Source organism: Polyodon spathula, chromosome 4 (assembly GCF_017654505.1).
Source record: "Polyodon spathula isolate WHYD16114869_AA chromosome 4, ASM1765450v1, whole genome shotgun sequence".
Lineage (NCBI taxonomy): Eukaryota > Metazoa > Chordata > Actinopteri > Acipenseriformes > Polyodontidae > Polyodon > Polyodon spathula.
This window is the reverse complement of record NC_054537.1, coordinates 59,730,008-59,752,867: the sequence shown is the minus strand read 5'-3', so window position 1 is coordinate 59,752,867 and position 22,860 is coordinate 59,730,008. Positions and strand designations below refer to the sequence as shown.

Below are 22,860 nucleotides of genomic sequence, written 5' to 3'. Positions count from 1 at the left end.
ATGAGGCTAAATTTAAAGTTTAGCTGCTCCTACTAGCTTCTCATGGGGATGTGACTTATAAAGGTACAATATTATAGTATTCAAATAATATTGCCCTGTGTCCCTCCACAGTTTTGTAGAGAAGGCCGCTGCAATGCACTGTCCCGGTGGTGCTGCCAGCTCACCTGGGGAGATGATGTAGAAGAAGTTCTTGAATTCGTCCATCCACACCTCTGCCAGACGTCGGTTGTTCTTGTTGATGATCTGGCCGGTCCCACCAGGGAATGTGTAGGGTGTGGCTTTCCGGAACACGTGGCCCACGTGGGAACACGTCACGATCTCCAGGGTGCCGCCACATTGCCAGATCTAGACACGCACAGGAAGACAACAGCTTAGTGACAAAGACGCGCGCGCGCGCGCACACACACACACACAATGATGTGCGGTATAGGGCAGATCTACAAAGGAATAGAGATATTGTTACAAGCGTTGAGAGTTCACTCCAGCTCAAGTGGACCACATTTTGGCCAGTCTGACAGGCAGGGGACAGATAGACTGAAAGACCCAATCAATGCATAAAGGTCAACATTTTGAATAAGGCCACTAAACGTGGCACATTAAATTAGTACAGAATTTACAGATATGTGCTACTTCCTTGAAGTGAAGTTAAATGGCTAGTATAGTAAAATGTTAATACATTTTCTAGGTACGATGAGTTACAACTCATCATACAATTTAATATACTGTAACCATTTGTATACAAGATCGAATGTTATTGCACTTCTACTAGAAAAGGCTTAGCTGAGCTTATTTGAGCTTAGGTTTTTTCTTAATTAAGAAAAAGGCACACAGTTTTCTATAAAAAAAAAAAGAGTCTGTTTCTAACATATATTGAAAAACAGAAATTACTCAAAAAGACATTAATCCAATGCTAATGACAAAGAGATGATCTGTCTGCAGGCTTGAATAAAACATGCCCAAAGATTGACAGATCAGTAAAATACCAAATCAATAAAGTCTAAATAATCTCCTTCTGCACATTAGGCTAACATGCATAGATCGCCTATCGCCTAGAGTATGGGTACTATTCATGGTTTTGGGAGCAATCTCCTTCATAGTAATACTGTATAGAGGCCAAGGCTGACTGTTTCAAGACATCTGTCACATGCTAAGAGAGCATCCCCACTAGGGGCTGAGTGGGGATAATGTGACAATCTTCTATCAAGGACAGGGACTTTTAAATCCAGCCTCCTAATTACTTAGCCTAGATACAGACAGACACCTCTTTATATACCCAGGATCTTATTCTCTCAATATTTTGTGCTGAAGACAATATTTCATTTCAGATTTTGCAGATGTAACATAGAAATTTGCAGACATCTCCTTATTTCCCAAAATTCTGATACCAACAATAACATGAGCTAAAGAATGTCTGCACCATGGCTCATGAGAATAGGATAAGTGGTTCTCTAAATGCAATTAAAAAGCACAACAATTACATTTATAGAAGTAAAAATCTAAGCCAGTTCATCTTTAAGAATTTCATTGAAGAAATGTCCCAGTAACAAAAAAAAAAAAACCTTGAAAATATCACAAGTAACCAGTAATGATCTGTAGATTAATGCCTAGAATTGGGATTTAAATCATAAGTTAGCTTGCCAGACTGCACTCATGACTACACTCATAGAAGGATTACATTTTTCTATTAAAGTCTTTGTTCAAGCATTTTACAAAACGCACATCAAATTATTAATATAATCCAAAAAAAGACAGCGATAATATATCGTATTGATTCAGACAGTAAATCGGGCATCAGTGACAAAAAGAGAGTTTACAACTGTGTGTGATGTTAGTTTAAGAAACAATGCTGTCAAATTTGATGGGGGGGGGGGGGGGGGGGGGGTAAATAGATCCTGAAACTCCTACTCACTCTGAAGGAAATTTCAAGGTTCTCTCCTCCCCAGATATCCATGCCTGCATCGTAAGTCCCGATTTCTTGGAAGTAGTCCCTGTCTATGGAGAAAAGGCCTCCTGCCATAGTGGGGGTCCTGCAATCAGATGGTAGAGATCAGCATAGGCTTCCCTCACAGTCAAAACACTCTCAATAACCCCAACTAGGGTTTACTTTGGGTCACCTCACCAAAAAAAACAAAAAACAGGAGACAGAGAAGGGAAACAAGGCTGATCCCAGGATTTCATGGCATGAGCTATGAGGGCAGGTCCTACCTTGTATAGATAAGGTTAATAAAAGGTAAAACTATGTGTAGAATAGGGAAGTAAAGCCACTGAATAGCCTACTAGGTGAAGTAGTAAAAACTAGGAGAATGATACCCCCTTAGTAAGAAGAAATGGTGTGCTAGGAAGGGACAAGCAGTGATGGCCTGAACAGCCTCTTCTTGTTCCCAAACTTTTCTCCTGTAAGTTGTAGCATCTAAGTTTTCAATGGTAGAGAAAGAACAGCTAAGGAACTAATTTAAAACAATTGGGAATACGGATCAAATAAATATTCATGCTAAGCCAAGACCACAGGCGAGCTTCACCTACCCATCTGTGTTTCTTTATGTTTGTGCACATTTAACCCTCCTATTAGGTTTCAGGTTTACTTGACCCGACTCTAGTTTCCAATTAGCTTAAATGCTATTTTTCTTTTCATTTTCTGTATAATATTTTATGACTTTTTGACTTAAGTTGGGGTCATGAACTTATACACAGAAAACAGAACCTTTTAGATGTTTATTTTTTTTTTTTTTTTTAGAACAGGTCACGTATACAAATAAGATGTTTCGGGTCACTGTGACCCGTGGCACTTATCTTTGTAGATTTGTGTGCAGGAATAAAACAAACTTCTTTAATTTGTTATTTTATTATTATTATATTTGTATTATTTCTGGAAATGGCTGCACCTGTCTGGAGATATTTATAAACAAAAAAACAAACAATATATATCAGCCTAATTTTCTCTGTCAGTATTGCAACAGCATCTCACTGGTAGAGACATTTCAAAATATGGAGCCCCTAGGCTGGCAGCCAAAGAAGTTTTCCCACAGCTGCTGGACTAAGAGCATAAAAAAATGTAAAACATTTGCAAATAAAAACATTTAATCAATTTAAGGCTGCTTAAATTAGTTTTGAAATTGCTTCGGGTCAATATGACCCAAAATATAACAGATGTACCTAAATTCTGAACATAAATAGGAGGGTTAATAGAGACAACAGTGATGAAGTCAGACAACTCTCATGAAAATAGAGGCCAGCTCCATACGGTTGCTGTGGGGAACACTGAACAATGAAATTCATCCAAAACTTCTAACACTGTCATAAATTCAAACAATGAAACTGGTCACTGATGGGTAACAGGATTCTAAGGCACTTGTATTTACCACCATACTGTAGGTCACAAGAGGCAGTGTAGCTGAACATTGCATTGTAAAGGATTATTAAAGTTTTTAAGATGTTTGCAATGATTCTTTTTGCAATTGTCTTTATTACATTTTAGGTAAGTCACCTGCATTCAGGAGCTGTTCTTTAGCTGCCATAGATATACAGTATGTAACATGGGTGAGCTCAGCCAAAGTGTCTTAACAGAAGAAAGAGCCAGTGCTGCCTAGAAACTTTGAATCAAGTTACAGTACCTTTTGTTTTGCTGGCAATACACCATTCTGTATTGGATGATGCTGGAGCTTACAAACATAAGAGACATTCTGAGTGATCAAGCCTGTATTATAGATGTCTATGGCAGGCAACAGGAACTGAAGAGCAGTTCCTGGACCCAGGGGAGAGCACCAGACCTACTTTGTTTTGGATAAGTAGATGTTTGAATGAAAGTGGCTGCTGCTTCCTGGTACCTAATTACGTCATGTGTTGTAATAACAAATCACTCCAATGGCGTAAGTGCAATGAGACCATGTGGCCTACAGAACCAGGACGCAGCAATTTATCTACAGCAATGTGTTTGAAAGATTTGCATATCCTGAATTTGAAAAAAAAAAGACCAAAAGATTTATATCACAGTAAAGTCAACAGGACACAAGCACATTCAACGAGGGAGTCAACTTGTGGCTGCAGCTGAAACTACTTTGGGTTTCAACATCTCAAAGTGGTCTATTGTTTCAGCGAGGTGTATCCTGAGAAGTGGCAGACTAGCACAGAGTGCAATATATTAATCAATCACCAGGGAACTACTCACAAAAGCTATCCTGGTCTTTACATGTTCTTTACACACAGAAAACAGAAACCCATGCACTGGAATCTAGCACTCATCTCAAGTGCAATTAATCCCCTGCCTGTCATTGAAAGCACAACAATCCTAAAAGATGACTCACCGATCTGTGCTGGTATAAGCTGAAGCTTATCTGAGGGTTGTTAATTAGTTCACCCATTTTTACTTTCAAGCTACTTGTTTTTATATATAGGGTGAATACAATTATACTGCGCTTCAATCTCTAGCTAAAGACTATGATTAAAAAAAAAAGAAGAGTTTTATTATGGAAACTCTGTGGCCTCATTAAAGTTGATAGGTATCTTGTGTTTTCAACACTTAAAAGCTAGGTGACAACATCTGTTTTAACTTGGCTGCTCCATTATAAGTCTATCTCCACTTAATTTTCAACTATGTCCTCTGGCCCCTCGTTTTTGTCTTGTGTCATGTAATTAAATTCAAATACACCCCAAACCACAGTAACATAGCACTTTCCTGGAATCAACGACTCCAAAAAATGGCTGCCTTCTTTGTTACTGTTTGTAATGTTCTATGACAACATGGAAAAACACAGATTTTCTGTGATGTCGGAGATTGTTTTTGTTTTACATTTGAGGAGGGGCAAAAACAAGCACTGCTTTTTTTTGTTCGTTTGACAATAACCAAATCAACACACGTTCCATATATAAACATTAACACAGGCAACTTTGCTTTAAATTTATATAAACATACTTGTCTAATAAAACTGCTTCTGGTATTCAAGTTCAGTGTTGAATGAGGCTTCAGTGTACTTCAGTCAGTATCCAGAGCTGCTCAAAGATGTTAAAAATAATAACAATCACCCCTAAAGACAAATTTTACGTCGATGGTAATGTGCTGTTTTGTGCTTCATGCAGCAAGGCTGTAGATTACACTCGCAGACGAGAATGTAGAACACATGGGAAGCGCTAAACAAACTGAATGAAAGAAAACATAAACAGCAGCAAACTTGGGATTCTTTTCTGTGCTCAGCTCCATTTTACAATAGCCATCTGGATGAACAACAAGAACAACTCTGAGTTGAACTAACAGTCAACTATTTGAAGTAAAAAAAAAAAAAAAAAAAGTTTTATTGATTAATGGCACTAGTAAGCTTGTAACTTGCTTAGAATTTGAAATGTAACAATTTGTATTTTCACTAACATTTCAATGCCTGTTACTGTGATTATTATTGTTAATGTTATTCTACTGGCGACAGAGCATTAGTTTATTATGTATTTGATAGATGATGGTATATTGCTATATTAGATTGGGGCGCTTCCCTTAATGAAGTTGCCGTAGCTACTGGTTTTGGTATAGCCATATGTTCAGTAATCTTCCAAGAGAAGGAGTAATGGTGATGTTCAGTCTTACTTGTAATGGATAGGGACTACAGAATAATAATGACAATGATAATAATAATGAATAAAACAATATAATAGTTTAACAACCGTGTTTGTAAACAAATACATATAACTGAGAAGAAACTTGTGTCGTGTAAATTATATGAATGTTTACTGGAATGAATGTTAAGCTCGGACCCTCACCCCATTACACACTGTAATGTCGTGACACTAAGTTCAGTATTGAGAATATATATATATATATATATATATATATATATAATATATATATATATATATATATATATATATATATATATATACCATAAATTTGCTACTGTGCTGCATTGAGAAAAAACTACAAAAAAGAAAAAAGATGAAAAAATTACAAGAAGAAACATCTGCTACAAATCAAGGAAACACTTCCAATCTGGAAACTCTTCCACTCTGAGTGCAGGCTATCGTTCCATTAAAAAAAAAAAAAAAAAAAAATCACCACATTTTAGGCCTGCTTTTCTGTCACACATATGTGAACGCTCAAAGGTGCCTTAAATTGCAAATGCAGACCTAAATATGCGGAGGCCCTGAGGCGGTCCTGGGCCAGCCCAGTAGTGTGAACGGGGTCTGAGAGACAAAATAGGCACGTACTTGCTACAGTGGGTGATACATTGTATTTTTAAGGCTAGGTAATCTTTAATTATCTTTTTTTAACAAGAAAAACACTTGTGAAAAGTGGTATTTTAGAGGAACATTTTTCTAAGGCTGATATTCTAAAGTGGGGTGGGGAAGCATACTGTATTAGTGATGAGCTGTACAGTGAAGAATCGGCACCACTGATATGCTTCCGCACCTTCCACAACAGCAAGTAATTATAATGATCAAAGCAGAAACAACAGAGAATCTTACACAGCACACTAAACAGTAAATAGAATGCTAAACAGGGAAGTAACTTTCTAAAATATTGGGGGTGCTACATTTTTGTAACAGAATGTAGAAAATAAAACACACACAAAAACAATAATTACTCTCTTAAAAGTGATATGGTCGTACAATTGTGTATTAAAAGTAAATGTATTCTTTGTCCCTGTTAAGCAACTCCATTCAAACACAATTTCTGTACATCATTAAGGGAAAATCAACCATCTGGAAATAGCATCCCCTTATCTCTGTACCGTAGAGACACAGCGATTAATTTGATCAGCAGATAGATTTTCCACATGGTCTTCAACAGAGGGGGATAAAATAAACAGGCTCTTAGTTTTAAATGAAGAACTTCAGGGAACAAAGCATGCAGTCCTGCCAGGTTCCCAGCACAGTGTGATACACCTTCAGGAAGCTATTTTGCAGAATTGCTTTGCATCTGATAAACCCGTGCTGCTGAGCAACACTGCTATGAAACGTATGGCAATTCTGTAAAGCACAGCAACATTTATGTACAGTTCTTATTTGCTTGTTACCCCCACCCCATATCTGTTATTTTACTCCTATTTAATAATACAGGTTACTCACATTACAAGCATAAAGACAATTAAGGAGGAGACTCCTGCATGCCTATGTGGATGTTGAGTATGACAGATCAAACAACCCCAGAGGTTTCCATTTGCTTTCCTCCCTGATCCTTCTTTAAAATTCAGAGTACACAGATGTGCACTGATGATTCTGTCAGTCTAATGGGGATGATAGCCTCAGAATAAAACAGCTTATGAATATGATGACTGCGAGGGAGTGGATGTTTAGCATTTAGTTATTGGAAGATTTTTAAAAAGATAGGACCTGTTGGGATCTCAACCATTTCTAGCTAGCTGAAGACTTGTATTATATTACATGATCTAGCAGCATTTTGTTTCAAACCAGTTTTCAGCCAGTGCCATGAGGTTACAAATGAGCACAAGGAAGACAGGAGCGCCCCAACCCAAACACTGTGATGGGTGTATAGAGGTTCACCCTACGGCACCACCAATACAATTCATCAGCACCGTTGACCAGGGATGCGTTCAATAAGCAGATCGCTCTCTCGTGGCACTCTTAACCTAGGCCAGCAGTTACCGAGTCTGTTAGGGGCGAACAGTTTCACAATAGCAGGCAAGAAATCTCTGTGTATTAAAACAGTTGCTTAAGCGGGCTTTGCAATTTCTGTACAATTTCTTTATTTTTTAAAGTAATTACTAATAAAGTTACTGACACTTGTTTTGGTTTAACATCTTGATGCGCGAGTCAGATTTGTCAAGTTATAAATAGTGCATATCTAATACAATAGTCACTCTAAAAAAAAATGCCATAATCAGTTTTAAAAAGTTAAAATGACAACAAATAGCACTTTACACAGGTATTGGTTGTACAAAGCCATATTAAAAATAATCCGTTTGCAGCCACCACACTGATAATGCAGGTCGGCCATTTTGAGCCTCCAGTGAGGCAGCTCTGAGCTTGACTTGCTGCTGTTAGGAAGCGCTCGCTGCATGCACATTCTTCAATAGAAAAAGCCACGTAATGCCTTGGGGTGCTTTGCTCATTGAACGCACTCCCGGTCTCTCTCTCTCTCACGAGGAACTCAAATTGATACTGTGTAGCAGCTGCAGGTTTTACCCTTATCCCCCCAGTTTTAAGCTACCATACTTTCTGGTTGGAATTAGGCAAGTGACGTTATCCGGCAATAGAAGTAGTACTTAGCACCTGACCTGACTTAAGTATTTGTGTATGTATTTCTCAAATTAGAAGACATCAGGGAAGCTGGGACGCTAGTGATTGTCTCTTTACCTTACAGGAAGGGTCCGGTCTCCTTTCCTTCTGTCCATTTCTCTCTGAGGCACGGGATACCAGCGGAAATTCAGCTTCCAGTTAAACCCTCCGTATGTCATGTCTGAGCCTGCCATGTACTCGAAGGTGTCGTCGCTGATCACATCGATAATGGGGCACACCACTGTCCTCCTGCGGGGGTGGGGGGAGAGGGTTAGCTCTTTTCTAACAAAGCTTTGATAAATGAAGCAAAACAAACAAATAACTCAATAAAAACAAATACAAATGGTTAGAAGAGTTAATAAATAAATCTCGAATTATTTAGGAAGGGGTTAATTCAATGGCACTGTATTCGGCAAGCGTACACAGGTTTCATTCAGCTGAAGAGGGCACTTTGGTGAAATGTAACAATGGTTGGACATTATTTGTTATCAGTCGGGTTACCTCTTGTTCAATGGGGCAGCCAAGGCCAGAAAGAGAAATACAAGGTATGATTTTCGGGTTTATTTTTTTTATTGAATTCAATGATGTGCTGAAATCCTTATAGTGGGTCAGTGTGAAAGCATGATAAGATTGGCGGCAGTGAGGTTTCAAGACCATTCTGTTTATAAAATAGGCTTTGCAGCTTGTGAATGACATATAAAAGGCTATTACAAAAAGACAGATATATGTCTATAGAAATGTAAGGATAGAAATAACCAAAAATAGGTATCAGTACCATTAAGTAGTAGGTCACAAAGCCTTGCATCACCCCATATAGAATATCAATTTATAACCAAAACCTTTACTTCCTCAACCTATCAGATATACAGCAGAAAACTTTTTCAATCTTGTGTCAGTACTGTGAAATAGTATTAGGCTCCAATGAGCTACACATTTACAGTATGCAGAATAACTTTTTACAACAAATCTCTAGTCATAAAAGCATTCAATCCAAGTGGAGACGGCCTTTATTTCCTCAACCTATCAGACCAGGCTAATCCCATGGTTTAAAGGAATCTGCTTAGCTTTGAGCAAAGAATAATTGCGTGGGGTCTTGATTGAAATCTTAAAAGGAGTTGTCAAAGTTAAGCCTAACCAATACTTGGAGTGCAGAACAGAAACCAGGATCACAGTTGGAAATTAAGTGGTGATAGACTTAAGACAGAGTGGTGAGGATATGGGATGGGTTACCGAGTCACGTTGTTGATGCTGAATCATTGGGGTCCTTTAAGACCTGACTTGAAAAAGTGGGCTGAGTGGCTTTGTCTCGTTTGTAATCTTTTTATGTTCTTTTGTAACTGAAGAAGCAAAAATATGTCACAATGATTTAGATACGCTAACTTATTATTAATTGGTCAGATGCTTTTAACCAAAGCAACTTACAGACTAGCGGGTGAACTATGCATCAACAGCGTTAGGTTATTATCATAACCCTGGTTCCCTGAAATAGGAATATTAACCATTAACTTCGGGGTTGCGGCGTTCATAGTCACAATCTTTGAAAGATAAGCCTCAGCAGTGCCACCCTGCTCTAGCGAAAATCTTTTGGTATAGAGTTTTCAGTTTGGGTGTCTGTGAAAGAAATACAATGAGTTCTGGTGACAAATCTCCCTCCCGACCTGTGAGGGTGCTAAAGAACGGGAGAAGTATCTGGAAGGGCTGGCCTGACGATTCGTTTCCAGGACCGGGAAGTCAGTCAGCCTGAAAAGAAGCGAGAGACTGTTGTAAGACTGTATTGACCTGAAAGGTAAACGAAGGGCAGCTGCAAGTAATAAGGCAGCTGCAACCGTTTACCTAGATGTCATGCGGGATTACATATAGGGGCCAGGGTAACGCTGATCTTTTCCTTCGTTTGTGTTAAATGGTGGGAGAGAGAAGGACTGAGAGAGGAGCTCTCGCAGAGTGAAAAATATGTGTTGTGTGTTATTGTGTCTGTCTCGTTAATTGTCTGTTTTCTCACTTTAGACAGTTAAAGCACACTTCCGGAGCTGTCGCAAAGGGTCAGCATTATCCGGAAACCGTGTGTTTGTTTTGTTCGGGACTGTGCCCGGTACACATTGTTGTGTACTACCGGGGATTTATTATTTTGCGGTCACCAGACCTGGAAAATAAATAAAAACACTTGTTCACTGGATTACCTTTGTCTGCCTGTCACTCCTGCACCGCATCCCCTCACTATCCACTTTGCCACAGTGTCTTAAAGGGAAACGCCAATATTGTAATGGTTAATATTCCTATTTCAGGGAACCAGGGTTATGATAATAACCCAACATTCCCTTTCAAGTTGGGAATATTATCCGTTACAAAATGGGTGAGTATAGTCAAGCTGTCGCAAGGACATGGAACATACCTCAATAACCTACAAAGCCAAGCTGAAGCCGCCTTGTGTCTATAAATCAAAATACCAGCAATCTGGAATAAAACATTGATATGGACTCACCTTTAATGTTCTTTGAGTACATCCAATCTGTCACAAGGACATGGTATACAACACTGAGCTACAAAGCCAACCAAAACCACATTGTGCTACAAACAGTATTCCACTAAACTGAAAACTGTTGTGAGGGTGAACTGGAAACCACTCTCAGTACTCTTGTGCCAATCCAGGACTCTGCGGGTCCAAGACATTCAGCCGACAGAACATGGAAAATGTATGGTATTTAGCCAACTCACTGCACTGCATATTTCCTGAATACATGCACCCTGGAACAAAACCCATGAAGTCTCCTGACCCCTGGTGGAATGGCCAGTGACCTGTTATCCATTTGGACAGACATTGTTTATACAGAGCCTGTCCCTGGGACTTAGTCCGGTAACAAACAAACAGTTGTTCCGACTGCCTCCAGCTTTTAGTCCTCTCCACATAATATGCTAATGCGCGCACTGGTCAAAGCATATGGAGCTGGCTCTCCTTGTCAGAATGGAAGAGAGGGGGATGGAAGCCTCCAATTCCACTGAATGAGTAATGTGGAAAACCGAGATGGTTTTCGGCAGGAAAGCTGGGTTAGTACGAAGGGTGACCTTCGTTCTGGCCTCTGAAAATAATTAGACAGGCTTTCGATAAAGAGAATGCCTGCATTTTACTCACCCGCATAGCGGAGGTTATTGCAAACAAGAAAGCTGTCCTGAAAGACACAAATTTCAGCCCAGCTGAACGCATGGACTCAAATGGAGGTTTTGTCAGTACAAAAAGTACTACATTTAACCTCCAACGAGGAACTAAATCCTTTGCCGGTGGCCTAAGCCGGTGGATGCTTTTTTTTTTTTCTTTCTTTTTTGAATTGCCCTGCCATGAAATGAGCTCCTGGGGAGACTGAATAAATTTTTACTTGGCACACCGAAATGGCTGCCAAATAGACCTTTAGAGTAGAGGGGAGTTCCTCCTCATCAAAAAGGTTCTGTAAAAGTTGCAGTAAGGCATGTCGTGGGTTCGAACCCACGAGCCAAAAACCAATTAGGAAACACACTCCACTTGTAACCATAGTGGGAACGAGTAGATGCTGCCCTGGCGTTTTGTAGGGTATCAATGCAGCTGTTCAGAGGCCAGACCCAGAGCTGCAGTCTCGTTGGGTTGGGGTCCTGTGGGATTTCTCCAGACACAGCGGGAGCATGGTAAGCGGCAGGAGGCAAACAGCAGCTGCCTCGGCCACTGGTGTGCCAAGGCATCTATCACCAATGGATACCCGGCTCCTGTTATGGAGAACCAACGGGGACAATGGATCGATTCCTGGGAGGCAATATCCATCTCTACTCTCCCAAACCGTGATACCTTTGAGTCGCAAAGGGGCCAGGATAGCTTCCCTGCGCATCGAAAGGCATGGAGAGCTAGAGAGAATGGTCAAATGGCAAAACTTGAATTCGTACACTGTTCCCTAAAAAGAGAACCGCAGGTAATCATGCACCGGTTTGCACGGGGATATGGAAGTAAGCATCTTAGCAATCTACTTTGAAGACCAGTTGCCTGGCTTAACCTCCTTTGACTCAGAACAGGTTGACCTGCCTGAGATCGAGGATTAGTCTGAGGCCATCATCCCACTTCAGCATGAAGTAGAACTCCAATTGGAGGGGGGGTACCATATAAATAGCCTTTTTTGCAGCAGAGCTGCTACCTCCCGAGACACCACAGCTGTGTCCTCTGGGTCTGTGACTGATGCTGCAGTCACATCCTGAGAGGGGGGGCTGTGCTTGAACTGCAGTGAGTAGTCAGTCTGTACAGTAGTAAACACTCAGATGTCTCTCATGCACCGATGCCAATACTTCAGATGGCTCCCTGAGAAATGGCACTGGACCCTGCTCACCCTGTGTCTTGGCCTGAGGCTCATGCCTCTGCGTCAGGAGGCGGTCTGGCTGCAGGCGCAGCTGGCTGTGCTGGTCCCTGAAGCTGCTGGCAAAGGGATAAAACACAGGCATATGCAATAGAAAGCAAGGTACAGAAGAATGTACAGTTGCTGTCTTAGCTGCTGAAGACGGTAACAGGACTGTCAATAAGGCCTGCTTGGTACCATACTGGGAAGAGAACACTGGTCGGAGCAGGCCGGAACCAAAAGGAATGGAGCATCTTTGTCACCACCAGGCACGTGTGCCTGTGGAGAAAACTTCTTCCCAGAGCGTATCTATTCCCGGGTACTGGGTCTCACTTGGCACAAAGCCATGGGACGAGAATGAGCCAACTCTCTATGAGAGGGCGATGGGGAAGAGCGCTGTATAGGGGAGAGATGCAGAGCACTCTGTAGAGCTGCAGGAGAACGTTTCTGCAACGTTCGAATGGAGAATGCACACAAACGCACAGAAGCGGTTTACCAGTGCCTCCTTGCGTGTTGCTGCCTCAGGCAGGAACAGCATCTGCTTGTCCACAAGCAGGCTGGCTTTGCAGGTGTCACCGGGATAAAATGCAGGTAGAATGCAATAGCAAGCATTGCACAGAAGAAATGTACAGTTGCTGGCTCAGTTTGTTAACCCTGACCAGGTCCGACATTACAATTTTCCCTTTCCAGTCTGATGTCGGACCCTGTCCGATTTCATCAAAAAGACATAAAGCACAGGTCTCTAGTTGTTTTTTCACCGGAAAAAGCAAAGAAAATCTTTCAATGGCCGAGTGAGATCGATAGAAGCCGAAAAAAAGGATAACACAGACACAAAGGAGATAGCTGCTTTTGCATCAAGCACTCAAAGAATATCACGGACAGTCAACAAGGCCTGTCTGGTACTAGACAGGCAAGTTAGATTTAATAATAATCCTGGCATTATGCAAATAACCAGCAATGTATAGTAAAACTGTACAGTAAAAGCTGAGCACGCTAGACTGTCCGGACTGTCAATAAGGCCTGCTTGGTACTAGATAGGCAGGCTGGGGACAGGCATGGTTAAAGACAGTACTGTAGGAACATTAGTGTGCAATGGGGCTTACACCTCCCCAAGCCCCCCTTGCCATTCTAGGCCACCCGAGGCTGACCGTGACTGTTCATGCAGCAACACCACTGTGAGAACAAGTGGGATCTGCAGCTCCTGTATGCAGTATTTACTTTAACAGGGCTGGCGCAGTATACAGTATCTGTAACCAGTATGTTACAACTGGATTGTACTGTTTAACCTATTTTTAATAGGATATCAGCAGCTTTCAATGCAGGCTGATAGTACAGCTGCAATGAAACTGTCACTCAGTACCGAAGCAGTAACCTTGAACTCGCAAGCGAGATCAGGGGCGACAAATAGCAGTTACTGCAAGTGGCATGTCAGCACGGATGTCCACTTGCAAGTCAGCCACTGGCTAAACTGCATAGTCAGTGAGAACACCAAACCAGTAACAGCCTGCACCGAAACAGTGACCTCAGTCCCTAAGGATCGGTGCGACGAGTCAGTTACTGTATGTGCTGAATCAACGGGGATGCCTACCTGCGAGTCAGCCACTGGCTAATTCTAAATTTGTGCAAGAAAATTTGAAAAAGCCTGTTTAAAATAAAAAAAGCCTTTGTAATACACTGCAGAAGCAGTACTAAAACATCATTGAGCTGCTAGTAGGAATGCCTACAATAGCTGCTCGGAATTTTTCAATACTTACCTCTCTAAGAATGAAAAACAGAAAAACATATATACACACCGGTGGAAACGAAATTGAAACCACACGGTCCACAAAATATTCTTATATTTATTTACATGTAATAAATACACAATAATATTTACAGAAATTTTTTTTTTATACACTCCAACTGCAGCGAGTCAGTCCAATATACTAGGATCCTGGGAAGGAACGGCTAATCAAGCCGCAGGATTCCCATGCAGCACACAAGGCTGTGGTGGGACATAACCAGCACAGCCTAATAACAGAAAAACAGCTTGAAATAATATTTTACTTCAGCGAGTCTGTAAATATACATGCTACTGTTTTATGTTTGCGGGGCAGAGCCTCACCAGTGCCACCCTGCTCTAGCGAAAATCTGCGGTATAATTTTCAGTTCGGGTGTTAAAGGGAAACACCCATTTTGTAATAGTTAATATTCCCTACTTAAAAGGGAACTGCTGCTAGCAGAGTTAATTACAATAGAACCTCGGTTTTATGTCTCATCCAAAGTTCCATCAGAATTTGATGGACAGTTCAAGATGTAGCCAAAAGCGAAATAGAGTGTCCTCACACACGCAAGTACTTATTGTGTTCACGTTTAGCCCTGAAAAACATTACATTTCTTTTAGTATTTCTACATTAAGCACTATTGAGCATTTTATAGTTATCGATTGATCCCGAAGGTGTTTTACGCAACTGGGCTCTGGTCTGTAAGGTGGTCAAGCTAGCATATATTTACAGGTCACAGTGACCACTGCTTTGCATTCAAAACAAAGCTCAATGCTGCAGAAGGGGTGCATTTAAGTTATGTAATAAAGTGGCAGCAGCAACTTTACAGATTACAAAATGAAAAAATCCTGCAGTAAAGTAATTCCCACCACCCTTCTAAAGACTTTACAATGTCATTCAAGGAGTGTAGAGAAACTATTTAAATACAAAATTCGGAGATTTGCAACATCTCTGAATATCCTTTAATTGTTTGGAGCAATGTACTAGATGTAACAGGCAGTTTTCAATGGCATTCTCTGTAAGAATACTATAGTAATACTACAACCTGCAGTAAGCAGTTGTGACCAGCTTGCTCCAATGTCAGTACCCAGTCAGAGTTTTACTGTTTAAGTACATCCGAGCTCCAGATATTTCTAGTTCATGTTCCCATGGCTGCCAGTTGTTCCCCTTGTTGACACTGCAGCCTGATATGAAAACAAACATCCCTAGTTCCTCAGCTCTCAAAAACAAACCAATGTAATGACAGGGATCAGGGAAAAGGCCGCGGTCATTCACTCATGGGGACGCGATCTAATCTCCATCTTACAGACGTTACCTCAAGGGATTGCTACTTTGCAGCTACAGAAGCTCACTGAGCTGATGCTTCATGCCCTTTAGTGCAGCCAGCGGGTTCAAAATAACCCCCCCCCCCCCCCCCCCCAGAGCAGAGTGGGGAGGAAATTCCTGGATTTTTCTAATCGAGCAACTGATTGCTTGACAGGTCATGGAGGATAGGATTGTGAAGAGGCAGACTGAGAGAAGTGGATGTCTACTGCAGCAAATTGAGAACAGTTTAGCTGAGGATCTCATCAGGTTTTCAATAGCCTTCAGGGAAGTGAAGTCCCTTTAGTGTAGCCATGCTTGAAGATGAGGAGGATACACAAAGAATTCCCACAACCACAAAAGAGCAGCAAAACAAGAACGGAGGCCTGTGCCTTGCTGGGGTGAGCTGTGCTTTGCACAACAATTACTACAGAAAAGATTTTTCCCCTAAGATATTAAAAGAACCTTCTTAATAGATTTCTTAAAATAGTGATAAAAAGAATCAAGCAGAATACTATAAAACAAGAAATATTATTCCATGTATTTATTACGTTTTGAACGTGTTAAGATGAGAAACATTAAGTTTTTGAAGTGTAACAAAAGAGCAAAAACCAAACTCAAATTAACAATCAATTGAACAGATATCAATTAGAAAGGAATGTTTTAAGTGTCATAAACAACTCAGTGTTGAGTCAGTTTCTTGTACCTGACAGCACTCACAGTGAATTATTTTTACCGATTCAACACATATTGTTGTTTATCCCTGTGACAGATATAGAATGAACCTTGGTTATAAATCTCCCTCCTGACCTGTGAGGAACGCTGGGTATAGGAAACAGAGTGCCCCGGACTGGATGGTCTGACAATTAACTCCAGGGAATGGTGGAAGTCGGCCATCTAGAAATGGGGCGGAGCTATGGTACACCAAGTCATCGCCCCAGAAGGGAATTGATGTGGCAACCGTGGATTGGAAGAGAAACTGTTGCATTCGCTAACCAAGGGGGCGTGGCTGACGGTATAAAAGGGGACATGGCTAGGCGATCTGTTCCTTTGTTATGGTTGCCAACGAACCGTTAAAAGGAGAACCAAAACATACCATGAGTGTTTAGCGTCAGTTTGTTTTGTCGTGTCTAATTATATACTTGTTTGTTTATTAGACAGCTAAAACATACCAGGAGCTGTTGATTAAGGCCAGCACTAACCCAGACTTTACAACTATGCAAGAATAAACCGTATTTCACCACAAGCACGTTAACACTCACTGTGGACTTGTGATCGTGTGTGTGTCTTTGTGATTGTTTATACTGTGTTTATTATTTCGGGACTGTAACCCATTGATTATAACAGTGCTGGGATAATTATTTATGGTTGCAAACACCACAGATTACAAATAAAAGATCTGTTTGGACCGTGAACTTTGTTGTCTGTCTTCTGTTACGTATCACATCACATCTGCAAACCACTGCCACAATCCCTTACTTCTCTCCCTTTTACTACCACCACCGATATTTCTGCTACTACTAAAACTAGTTTTTTACTTTTTATTTTCCACTCCCACCTTACCTTTTTACCCTACCTTTTTGTACATTACATTAACCATAGCTGGCTTCTATGTATTCTCATAAGGGGTGCTATTTTCACAGTGAAGATAAGCACAGTCATATTACCCAAAGAACGCTGAAGAACAAGCATCAGCCAAAAAGTAACTTCCCCATTGACTCTTCACCTTTAATTATATGACAGTGTTTGAAGTTTTTTGGATAAAAATATAAATATGTCCTTTATAAATAATAGCACCACTGGACACAAAGGTTTTCACTCAGGGAAACGAATAATGATTTTCTTGGCGCCGAGTTCAGTCCGAAATGTCAGTTGGTAACAAACAGAAATAAATGGTAGCAAATTAGTTGTTGACTTGCGATCGATTTTACCCTGCCAGTCTCGCTGTTCCAGGCACAGTGCCCAACAGGCTAGACTCAATTTAGCCATGAGGTTCAATTACCTGATGCATTAGAAACCAAACTAGCTGAGAGCACAGGGACGCACTGTGGATCACACTGCTGTGATTTCTCCAGACACACGCAGAATCACACTCGCATGGCTTCAAAGTGTATTTACGAACAAAAAGAAGATGATTATTCAGATTGAGCTCCCTGCGGAAATCAGGTTACTAGTGTTGACTGTAATTTACCAATCCAGGTGAAACAAGTGAAGGAATGTTCCCTGAAATAGAAATGTCACCATTACTGAATGGGTATTTACCTCCTGAAGACCTCGAAACCTGAATATTCTATACCAAAGCTGCTCAGCCAAGCCTGTGACTCAGTCATGCCCGTCCCAGAGGGTATAAAGGACTAATGCACAGCTAAGCCGAGAGGCTGCCTTGTGCGTTACCATACAAGTAGCTAGGGTTAAAAAACTAAAGGAAAAACTCACCTCTATGCCTGTGTTGTAGGGTAGTATGTAAAACCTAGTGACGGTATGGGGAGTAGCCCACACCGCTGCATTACATATGTCTTTGACAGATGCACCCTGGACTAAAGCCCATGAAGTTGCCATGCCCCTGGTGGAATGAGCAGTGGAGGGGTCAAGTTGGCCAGCTCATTGGCAGTCTTGAACTCGCTGGCTGAATAGGTACGCTTGAGGATTACCTCAGGAGACCCGGCATTGTTTGTTGGGACAGATAGCACCCTTGGACAGGAGCGCTAAATTAGGCACCAGTACCAATGCGGTAATTGAAGCCTCTACCGGAGGAAATTGGGCCAGGCCCAGCTTCTCTGCACTGTGCACCCATAGACCAGGAAACAGCAGGAGCAGGTGACCCCAGGAAAAAGAAAATCCAAGCGGGGGGGTGGGTGGGTTTGGGGTTAGATGGCACGGGAGAGATGGTAGGCTTGTCATTGTACATGGACTGCCTTGTCTCACCTCCTGTAGGCCAGGGCACAAGACTGCAGTGGCCCTATTGATCACTGAAACTGCGGTTAGTCAGTGCCACTTTGGAGTGCTCTTGCCCCAGGCAGGAAGAGTATCTGCCATGCTTGTCCTCAACAGGCAGACAGGCCTTGCATGTCTCGCAGGGACAAAACCCAGGCATGATGATGTACAGTAATAAATTGGTACCGGTTCGGTGACTTTAGCACAGGGTCGGTGCGGTAACCTCGGTCCCAGTTTGGTACGGTATGGTCAGGGAACGGAGCAGGTGGGTGACCTCGGGACAGGTCTATCAGTTCGCAGTTAGCACTGCACAGGGGCACCCACCTGTACAAAATACTGGCAAAACCACAGTCAGTAACTATACGAGACTGAGAGAAGCTTGCTTGTTAGAGTTACTAACAGCCCTCGTAACGGTAATGCAAAGCAGTCGCCAAAACGGGAGAGAGACTGACTACAAGCAATCTCAGTCCTAAGTGTGCCTCTCGGTCCAGTGCAGGTGAACCGACATGTGAGCAGCTGTGCTGAGCAGCGCTGTGCGGATTTCTGTAAAAAATAAAAAAAAATACAAGAGAAAAATATTTATCCACAGAAAACAGTAATAACACAAATTACCATTCAGAAAATAAACACCTTGCAACTTAAAAGGAGATTCTTAATTTAACTCCATCCGGAGCTAAGCAGCCTGTGAGGACAGCACAAGTCAGCAGACTTATGTTGCTTGATCCCTGGGAAGGAGCAACTCAAGCTGCTGAGTTTACATAGGGCTCAAGGTCGCCAGGTGATGTAACAAACAGCAGGCTGTAGTGCATAATATACAATTAATTCATTTTTTTTTTTAAACTATTACAGCGTAAATAAAATATTGCATAAATTATAAAGTAAGTAAGTACTTATCTGAATACCAGGCTCCTCCTGTCAGGTCAGATCTCAAAAGAAAAATGGCACTGAGTTCTGCCCGCGCAGTCCTTTATACCCTCGGGGCGGGCATGACTGTGTCACAGGCTTGGCTGAGCAGCTTTGGTATAGAATATTAAGGTATCTGGATATTTATGAGGTAAACATCCATTAGGTAATAGTTACATTTCGTACTTGAAACGGAACAGCTCTTTGGGTTTGTGTGGACTGATGTTCTCCACAGTAAGAAAAGTACTAATCATCTCAAATCAAAACAGCTGTTTCTTCACTTGGATTGGTAAATTTGCCCAATCAACACCAATGACTCTCACCTGATTTCTGTGGAGAGCTCAATGATTTCTGTGGAGAGATCAAGCTCTACCAGCGCACAATTCTCTCACACTCGAGTAAAGGAGTGAATATATAACGAATCACATGAATGAATATTAAAATCCAACTGGCAATAAAGCTGAATTTTAAATTGAGTAGTTTTGGAATAGATCCATTCAAGCCTATTTTTTAGCGCACAGAAAATATGTGTCTTACCATCTATGACTTATATTATTTGACTGTGGTGACACAACCACAAACAAAACAGCTATGGAACAGCTGCCATGGAAACACTGTGAAAAATGTGAACAAGAACAAGCTACACATGTCATCATGCACAGAGCTACTGATATCACACAGATTTATTACTGTTTCTCAAATTCCTTTGTTTAAAAACAGATATTACCCATTACAGTTGACCTGTACTTTACCACAGTCTGTGTGATGTTGGAACTTGAGGAATAACTACTGGGCATACACAGTGGCGGTTATTTGACAAGAGTCTGTTGCAGCAACAGGCAGCTGTCAGTGGGAGCCTTTGTGATGTTTTGTTTATTGTGTGGTGTCATGTTGCCACAAAGAATGTTAATGGCAAAGAGATTCCATGTTAACTGGTTTGTATATACATGTTTATTTATATCAATAGCTGTTTATTGATATTCCAGATCAGCACTCAAAACAGCTTTATTTGTTTAGTGTATTGAGGTCAACTGTAATGGGTAATACATATTTTTAAACAAAGGACTTTGAGAAACAGTAAAGACTGTATATTAATACATTAAACAAATCTAACTGCTTTGAGTGCTGATCTGGAATATCAATAAACAGGTATTGATATAAATGTAATTGTGTTACAGCTTAACTCAGATATTAAGAGAACCTAACTACTGCTGTATTTGTGCCTCTGGGGCAGTTAATTCAAACACACAGGTAATATTATGTTTTATGTTTGTATGTATTATTCATGAAAAAAAAAAAAAACAGTATAAAAACTGTAAAAGAAATAGACAAAGGTGCTTTATTGAACAAAAACAAAACATTCCAAGGTGAAAATGCCTCTGTGACATGTAAAAAGATAAAATGATCAATAAATTATGGGTTGTTTTGTAAAAAGGCACTCTAATATATCTCTATCCCTATCTACACTTTTTCAAAAAACATTAATGCTTGTCAATCTGGATTATCTGACATTGACTGAGGTAAAAATAGTCTTATTCCATAATTTAACTGGGATCTCCAGGAAGTAAAGACAAGGCTTGTTTTTTTTGTTGCTAATAGTGGTTTTAAAATAATGCTATCCTTTTTGGGGACACTGCAGTGCAGAGTGGAGATCATTGGGATTTGTGAGCAGAGCTCTGGGGAGGCTTGAGTGCTGGTTATTCCTAGGATGGATTCTAATTGACACCCACAAACTTTGAAATTGAAGTTGTCTGCTGGCCGAGTAAGCAGTCCTGCTGTCCCGGAGCCAGAGTCCTGGGTTTGAATCCTGTTCTGGGAGGGCATGGACACGTTCCATCTCACAGCAACACCACAAGGCGTGGGAAAGCTGTGCGGTTAGACCAGGCTTCCTTCAAGAAGAGGTGTAATAACAAAGCACCATCTGCTCTCTGTGTGTAATAGATCCCAGGGTGCTTGCTAAAGAGGGACAGTGTTCCTGAACTTGATGCCCCAGCCTTATTACCCAGAGATTTACTTATACAGCAAAGCGTGAGGACAAGTAGCTAATAAATAACATGTTTCATGACAACTGGATAAGCGGTTCTTCAGACAGAGGGAAAAATGTAAGTGTGACATACGGATGTACGAACAGACGAAATGTAAAACACCAAGTTTAATGAGTTGTAATGTTCTACGTTAAAGCGGCCTTCTAACCAGTCTAACAGTTTGCAAGTATGCTATTATTCTTGTTATACATGATAAATAAACAAATGGAAAAACCTGACTGTGTGACTCACAGAGCATTAAAATCAATATTAAAATGAAATACCATTACAGGAAGCTGGAAAACTGCAGGCTGAACTGCGCACTCTTAACTAATGTAAAGCATATTGGTCATAGACATAATATTACAGTAGGTTAGTGGTAATCGGTGTCCTTAATGGAAACACAGCTCAGGTGTCCCCCATACCTGTCCAGTTTGATCCTGGCGAGCAGTGGCTCCAGCCAGCCCATGGTGCACTCGCAGTGAGCGTCCAGGAAGGTGATGACCTGGCCGGTGGAGAGGGAGGCCCCCTTGAGCCGGGCCCGGATCAACCCTGACCGCTGCTCCATCCGCACCACCCGCACCGGCACCTCCAGCTTCCTCACGTACTGCTCCAGGGGCCGCTTCAGGAAATCTGCACACAGCAGAACACAGAGAACATCCAGCACAGGTCAATCTCACCGGCTGTACGAAAGCTGTGTGGGAATATAAACTTGCATCGTCTTTTAACCTTATCTGTGCCCATGCCCCAGCCATTTTATTAGTCCCCTGTGAAAGGATTTACAAATTGTACCAATTGTGTCATGGCTCTGATTTCTGCATCAGAAATTCTTGAATTATGTAACTGCCCTTTAAAAGGTAAATACAGTTTATTTGTACAATGTAATCTTTTTTGGTCTGTATTCAAAGTTTATCACAGTACCTGCACTATCCTATGAGCTGGAAACACAGTGTTGAAGCATACAGCAGATTACACTAAACAATAATTAGAACTTTATTTTCTAACTCTGTTTATTGATTTTTCAGTTTTCAGAAAAAATAGAATAACAAAATCTACAAAACCAATGTATCCAATACAAAAAAAAGTTAATTGACGGAGGTCAAATTTACTGAACCTTTTCAGTACCATAACCCTTTGTCTAGTGCACTATTTAAATATTTATTTTTATTGAATTTACATTTATATATAACAATACAAATCGATAACAGGTAAAAAAAAAAACAAGCTTCAAGAGAAACTAAAAAAAGGAGAGACAGAAAGAGGGTCACGCTTTTCAATGACAGGAGATTGTAAGATTATGGGATTGGACAGCATGAAGAGACAGAAGAAGAGGTTGCCATGTCTCGAATAACTTTTCCCTGGATCCCCTCAGGC

General features: G+C 41.0%; 1 protein-coding gene across 4 annotated transcripts in view; it reads right to left on the bottom strand.

The window, feature by feature from the left end:
- The window catches only part of galnt1 (UDP-N-acetyl-alpha-D-galactosamine:polypeptide N-acetylgalactosaminyltransferase 1), a 235,325-nt gene that overhangs the window by 32,850 nt on the left and 179,615 nt on the right, over positions 1-22,860 (bottom strand). For all 4 annotated transcript variants that reach the window (XM_041248207.1, XM_041248209.1, XM_041248208.1 and 1 more), the window contains 4 exons: positions 21,912-22,119; positions 8,296-8,466; positions 1,910-2,027; positions 165-345 (listed from right to left, as the gene is read on the bottom strand). In XM_041248207.1, the coding sequence (XP_041104141.1) occupies positions 165-345; positions 1,910-2,027; positions 8,296-8,466; positions 21,912-22,119 (678 nt within the window). The remainder of the gene's footprint in view (positions 1-164; positions 346-1,909; positions 2,028-8,295; positions 8,467-21,911; positions 22,120-22,860) is intronic.